This window comes from Chenopodium quinoa, unplaced genomic scaffold, assembly GCF_001683475.1.
Source record: "Chenopodium quinoa cultivar QQ74 unplaced genomic scaffold, ASM168347v1, whole genome shotgun sequence".
Taxonomy (NCBI): Eukaryota; Viridiplantae; Streptophyta; class Magnoliopsida; order Caryophyllales; family Amaranthaceae; genus Chenopodium; species Chenopodium quinoa.
The window spans coordinates 323,322-330,988 of NW_018745570.1; the positions used below are offsets into that span (position 1 = coordinate 323,322).

General features: G+C 36.8%; 1 protein-coding gene across 1 annotated transcript; it reads left to right on the forward strand.

The window, feature by feature from the left end:
- The first annotated feature begins 3,653 nt into the window (after positions 1-3,653).
- Positions 3,654-6,445, forward strand: LOC110716400. Its single transcript, XM_021895014.1, has 2 exons — positions 3,654-4,675; positions 4,765-6,445. Exons 1-2 carry the CDS (start codon positions 3,654-3,656, stop codon positions 6,443-6,445), a joined length of 2,703 nt encoding a protein of 900 aa, XP_021750706.1.
- The last annotated feature ends 1,222 nt before the right edge of the window (positions 6,446-7,667 follow it).

Below are 7,667 nucleotides of genomic sequence, written 5' to 3' on the forward strand. Positions count from 1 at the left end.
AATAAAATGAAAGTCAAACACATTCAAAGAAAGCCAATTGACTCAAATGAAAATCAAACACATACAAATAAAGCTTTTTGAACCAAATTAAAGTCTCATGCATTCAACAAAGCTAATTGAATCTAATTAAAGTCTAATGCATTCAACAAAGCTAATTGAATCAAATGAATGTCAAACACATTCAAACAAAGCTAATTGAATAAAATGAAAGTCAAACTTACTCAAACAAAGCTAATTGAATCAAATGAAAGTCAAACACATTCAAACAAAGCTTTTTGAATCAAATTAAAGTCTAATGCATTAAACAAAGCTAATTGAATCAAATGGAAGTCAAATGCATTCTACAAAGCTAATTGAATCAAATGAAAATCAAACACATTCAAACAAAGCATTTTGAATCAAATTATAGTCAAATGCATTCAACAACGCTAATTGAAACAAATGAAAGTCAAATGCATTCTACAAAGCTAATTGACTCAAATGAAAGTGAAACATATTCAAACAAAGCTAATTAAATCAAATGAATGTCAAACACATTCAAACAAAGCTTAGAATAAAATTTAAATTAAACAAATTCAAACAAAGCTAATTAATTCAAATGAAAGTCAAACCCATTCAAACAAAGCTTAGAATAAAATTTAAATTAAACAAATTCAAACAAAGCTAATTGAATCAAATGAAAGTCAAATGCGTTCTACAAAGCTAATTGAATCAAATGATAGTCAAATGCATTCTACAAAGCTAGTTGAATCAAATGGAAGTTAAACAGCTTCAAACAACGCTAATTTAATCCAGTGAACGCCAAACACATTCAAATAAATCTTTTTGAATCAAGTTAAAGTCTAATGCATTCAACAAAGCTAATTGAATCAAATGAAAGTTAAACACATTTAAAAAAAGATTTTTGAATCAAATTAAAGTCTATTGCATTCAACTAAACTAATTTAATCAAATAAAAGTCAAACACATTCAAACAAAGCATTTTGAATAACGTGAAAGTCAAACACATCAAAACAAAGCTTTTTTAATCAAATTAAAGTCTAATGCATTCAACAAAGCTAATTGAATCAAATGAAAGTTAAATGCATTCTACAAAGCTAATTGAACAAAATGAAAGTTAAACACATTCAAACAAAACATTTTGAATTAAATGAAAGTGAAATGCATTCAACAAAGCTAATTGAATAAAATGAAAGTCAAACACATTCAAACCAAGCTTTTTGTATCAAATTATAGTCAAATGCATTCAACAAAGCTAATTGAATGAAATGAAAGTCAAATGAATTCTACAAAGCTAATTGAATCAAAAGAAAGTAAATCATATTCAAAAAAAGCTAATTGAATCCAATGAAAGTCAAACACATTCAAATAAAGTTTTTTATATCAAATTAAAGTCTAATGCATTCAACAAAGCTAATTGAATCAAATGAAAGTCAAACACATTCAAACAAAGCTTTTTGAATCAAATGAAAGTCAAATGCATTCAACAAAGCTAATTAAATCAAATGAAAGTCAAACACATCTAAAAAAAGCTAGTTGAATCCAATGAAAGTCAAACACATTCAAATAAAGCTTTTTAAATCAAATTAAAATCTAATGCATTCAACAAAGCTAATTTAATCAAATGAAAGTCAAACAAATTCAAACAAGCTTTATGAATCAAATGAAAGCCAAATGCATTCAACAATGCTAATTGAATCAAATGAAAAATAAATGCATTCTACAAAGCTAGTTGAATCAAATGAAAGTCAAACACATTCATACAAACCTAATTGTATCCAATGAAAGTCAAACACATTCATACAAACCTAATTGTATCCAATGAAAGTCAAACACATTCAATTTAAATGCTAATGCTGAGGGAGTCATAAAAGTATATTATTTAATTTTATTAAACTCTCGATTTTATATTTATATTTAATGGTTTAATGATATACTAAGTAATTTTCTTCCCAAGACACAATTTACTACTATTTTATTTATTTGGTTGTAGGAAGGAAGATTACGATAGCAAAGTTATATTTTATTACTGCCCGGATTAAACGAAGCAAAGCTCACAAGCCCAATCAACTCACATGTGTGTCAACCTAATAATATTTCATAGCAAATAGCCGAGTGGACCATGAACTCATGAAGTACACCAACTGGCTACTCAGTCAGAACAATAGAAAAAAAAAAGAAGAGCAAGAGAGCTCCTCTCACTGTTTATTACGGGTAAGGCACAAATAAATCTTGAGCGATTTTTGCGGGAAATCAAATTGTCAAGCAAGAAGAGATAAAGATGAAATTGGATAATAATTGGAGGGGGAGATTCGGATTAGCTGGAGATCGACTGTAACAAAACAAGAAAAGCAATAGAGTCCCGTATTTTTGGGGATTCTGGAGATTAATTTGGGGTTTACTCTGGGCAGCAAATGACGGAGGAGAAAAACCGAATTGCATGATAGAGGGGGCTGATACTTGACAACTTGGGGAAAAGGGGGAGCAGCGACAGCGGCGAGCTTATTCTCTTCGTGGTATTAGCTAAGTTGATTGTTAGTTACTTAATTTGGTAATTCTATATTTTTGTTTTAAGAATTGAAGTGAAAAAGTCACGTTTTGCTTCTTACTTTTCACCCTTTTCGTGGTTGGTATTAGAATTTGATTACTTAGTTTATCAAGTTTTCATTTTCAATTACTTTTTGCTTTGTTAATTATGAATTCCATAGTTTCTACTTTTGTTCTTATTCTTAGTATGTTAGGCTAGAGTAGTCGTGGGTACGGAGATATAGTATACATTGGATTATTGTTGTGAGAATAAGAATGGGTAATTTGATAGTATAATGTTTATTTCTTGATTGGTTTGATAATCTGTTTTATTAGTATGAATTACCATATTATATTTTAGACCGGCCATCTTTAGTATAATTTGCTAGTTTAAATGCTAGAATATTAATCTATGATACGTAATTGTCTGGGTTAATACTCCTTAGTAGCACTTAGGTGTTTAATAGATGACTGAAACTTATACGATGCCTATGATTATCAGCTCTTTAAGTTGCACGAATCCGAGCTTGTGAGATTTGTGGCTTAAGTTAGCTACTTCCTAGTTATTAATGCTGCTAATTAATCGAGTCTAGAGAGCTTGTTCTAGATTGTTAGTTAGTTAGACAATACTCCAAGAGCTTGTTTGGTTTATTTGCAATTAAGGGAAGTGTTGAATGTTTGTTTGTATTCATCGGCTAACATTGAGATAAGAACATAATTTTTATAATTCGATGATCAATAAATACTCCAATGCTATAATATGTCTCCCGATCCCTGTTTTATTATTTATTGATTTTTATCGTATTTCAATTTTAGTAGTCTATCTTTCGTACTTTATTCGTCCTATTGTTCGTAGTAGTTTATTTATTAGATCGTAGTACTATTTCTTCAAAACATGGGTTTTTAACTTACACAAGTTATAATTTAATAAACCAATTCTATGTGGGATCCACCCTAGCTTACCCTACTACATTTTAGGAGGTTGGAGTTAGGTTTATTTTTGGTAGACACGCGACAGTCGTACCAAATTTTGGCGCCGTTGCCGGGGAATTGGCCTTTTATTACATTATTACTTGTGTTTTTGCTAACTTTTCCTACTAACTTGTCATTTAGTTCCTTGTTTGTGCATGTGTGACAGAAAATTGAAACATCAAAGATTGAGAAATTTTGCAGCAAGGAACCAGGGACTTATAATTCATCATTTTTCTACTCTTCTTGTAGCTAAAAGGACTCGTGCTCATATACTGGAGCAAGTTCTTCATATTCCGTTACCTCACAGTGAAAGTTCATCTTCGGACGAGGAGGGTGAATATATTTTTGAGATGGGTGATCAAACACTAAAGCAACTTGCAGCTCCAACGTTTGATCCAAATTTATTGTGCATAGTAGACGATGAGGCAGAAATTGAGATCAAGCCTGGGTTGATTAGAGCTCTTCCCACATTTTCAGGTTTCCGTAATACTAACTCCTTGGGTTCAGTTCACATGAATGAGGCTAGCAGATTTTTGAAGGAATTTCACATAGCATGTGCGGGGATGAAACTAGCAGGGGTCACCCTCGACCAGCTCAAGTTAAAGGAATTTCATTTTGCCTTGTCTAATGCTGCTAAGGAGTGGTTATTTGAAGTACCTGCTGGAACTATCACAACATGGGATCAAATGCTAAAAGTATTTGCAGAAAGATATTTTCCAGCATCTTTGATAACCAATATCAGGAAAGAAATATGTGGAATTCGACAAGACGATGCAGAGACACTTCATGAGTACTGGGAGCGTTTCAAGAAACTATGTGATAGTTGTCCAAACCATCAGATCAGTGAGCAATTATTAATACAATACTTTTACGAAGGACTTAGGGAGACAGACAGGAATCTAGTTGATGCAGCAAGTGGTGGAGCACTGGTTGACAAAACACCCGCAGAGGCAAAGAAACTGATTGCAAACGTGGCTGCAAACTCTCAGTATCGAGGAGGTCGAAATATCAAGTCCACTTCTGTACGTAAAGTTAATGAAGTGGTGAGTTCTAACCTTGAGCAACAAGTAGCTAAACTCACTTCCTTAGTGGAGCGAGTAATGATCGAAAAAGGGCAAGAAAAAGTATGTGGCCTTTGTTCAATGGTAGGACACCCAACTGATATGTGTCCTACTCTGTAAGAAGAAGAAGTGAATTCGATTGGTGGTGGTCAGGGGCAGCAAAGACGTTATGATCCATTCTCTCAGACTTATAATCCGGGTGGAGAGATCATCCAAACCTGAGATATGGTAATGCTCAGCAGCAGGCAGGCAACTCTAACCTCAGACCACCAGCTTTCCGGCAACAACAAGCTTCTAATCCTCCACTTGGGTTTCATCAGCAACCACAATATCAGCCGCGACCTCAAAATCAGCAAGTTTCCCAGCCACAATCTGGTAGCATGTCTCTGGAAGATATTGTGAAGGCAATAGCTGACAACACTTTGCATTTCCAACAAGAGACAAGAAGTGGTCTAAAGAACTTGGAGAACCAAGTTTCTCAGCTAGCTAACATAGTGGGAAAGCTCCAAGCTCAGAACTCTAATAAGCTTCCGAGTCAGCCAGAGAGAAATCCAAAGGAGAACGCGAGTGCAATCTCCCTGAGAAGTGGCAAGCAATTAGAGGTTCCAACGAAAAAGACTGAAGGGCTGGCAGCACACCAAGAGGAACAAGAGACTATTGCTCCAGAGCAAGATAAGCAGCCCACTAAGGTAAGAGATGTTGTTTCTCCTAATACTGATCAGTTTACTTCTTCTGTTCCATTTCCTAGCAGGTTATCATCTAAGAATAAGAAGAGAGAGCAAGAAAAGGAGAAAGAGACCTTGGACATTTTTTGCAAGGTTGAGGTAAACATACCTTTACTGGAAGCTATAGGACAAGTGCCGCGGTATGCAAAGTTTTTGAAGGAGTTGTGCACTAACAAGAGGATATTGAGTGGAGATGAAAAAGTCAGTGTAAGTGAGAATGTGTCTGCTGTTTTACAGAGGAAAGTTACTCCAAAGTGCAAGGATCCAGGTATTTTTACTATACCATGTAAAATAGGTAACACGAGATACGATAAATGCATGCTAGATTTAGGAGCTTCTATTAATGTCATGCCTTTATATATCTATAAAGCTCTAAACTTAGGACCTTTGAAAGACACTCGAGTGATTATTCAGCTTGCTGACCGTTCTAATACATACCCTGTAGAAGTAGTTGAGGATGTTTTAGTGCAAGTGAATGAACTAGTGTTTCCTGCTGACTTTTATGTTTTAGATATGCCAAATGATGAATCCCCTAGTGCAGCACCTATCTTGTTAGGAAGACCTTTTCTGAAAACATCCAGAACTAAAATTGATGTTCACAGTGGGGTGTTGACCATGGAATTCGATGGGGAGGTTATCTGGTTTAATTTATTTGATGCCATGAGATATCCCTCTGATTGTGAATCTGTTTCTAGTATAGATGTCATTGATGCACTAACTGAGCAAGTATTTTTTCTCTCTGGTCATGATGGGTTAGATGTTATTTTGACTGCGCCGATGGAAAAAGAAAAGTATACTGACTTGCAGGAACATTTTGAGCTTAAGGGGGAAGTTAAGGAAGCTTTTTCCTCTCTGGAAATACTTCCCGATAAGCAATTAAGGTATGACAAATGGTTTATGCAGTTACCTGTCACTTCTAACAGATTTTTACCTTCTATTGTGCAGGCCCCTGAAGTAGAACTAAAGCCACTGCCAGACCATCTCAAGTATGCATTTTTGGGAGAAAATGACACTCTCCCAGTCATAATCGCGAGTAATCTAACTCCAAATCAAGAGCAAAAGCTGGTGGAAGTTCTAAAGGAGCATAAAACAACTCTAGGGTGGACGGTTGTTGATATAAAAGGGATTAGTCCCTCTATGTGTCAGCATAGAATCTTATAAGAAGAGGGAGCTAAACATGTGAGACAAGTGCAGCGACGACTTAATCCACCTATGATGGAAGTGGTGAAGAAAGAAGTAATGAAGCTTCTTGAAGTAGGGGTGATATACCCTATGTTTCGGGGTTTTCTGATGTCCTGCGGGAGAGTTACAATTCCGAGACTGGAACCAGACGCCTGTACCTGCAAAACAAATGGATGCTCCGGATGATTGGAGATCCGCCTCCGACGGTCAAGTTAGTACTTGATTAAGGAGTAATTAATGCGGAAATTAAAGTGATTGGGTCTCTCTAGGTGAGAGTGTTTAATGTGTGTAATCTGCGTAATCTCCCTTAATGAGGATTAAGGGAGGTATTTATAACCTCGGGAAACGTGCCAATCTAGGTTTAGGTTAACCTTGGGCTGATTGGGCTTCCCTCGGAAGTCGGGCCTAGGTGACCGGCTTCTCCATTAGGCATGGAGTATGCCACGTGTCATGACATAATAAGTCCAGGGTGGACGAATAAGTGTGTGCCACGTGGCAAGCCCTGAGAGGTCCAACTGGGGGGACACTTGGCAGGACCAGATTGGCCTACGTGGCGCATTCCGATTGGTGGGAGCAAAATCCCCTAATCATTTGCCCTCACAGGTGGCACATGACTGGTCACGTGTTACCTGTGACAGGTGTCGCCCTGTAATAGGCGACGACCTACTACAGGTGTCACTCGGCGAGAGGCCGAGAGATTCTCCCGCCAAAATTTTGAATTCTGGAAGTGACCCTTCGCCTTCTCACTTTGCCTATATAAAGGAGTGTTGACTTCGGTCATTTTCACACTTGATAACTTTATGAGAGAATATTCGGACCCCTGAACTTGCTCTGACATTTTGGACCCTTTCTGCCTACCGCCTGCTCTGACAAGCCGACAGCAAAGGATTTTCAGAACTTCATCAATCGTCACTCGTTCAGGTAACCGTCGGTTCTCTTACTCTTAATTTTCTCTTTACTTTATTTCTTTTTTGAAATGGCACCACGGAAGCACACGACACGACCTAGGTTATTGATCAGCCGGTCACCGGGGACGGCTGAATCTAGGACTAGGAGTGCCGCCTTCCCTTTTCTGGACCCATCTTTTCCCTTTATACAAAGTCCGACTGTATCTGTGTCTATGCAGAGCATGATGGCCAGAACAAAAAAGACTGCCAGGATCTCAAACTCAGACGGCTCCTCCCACAGGGTGCCGATTAGT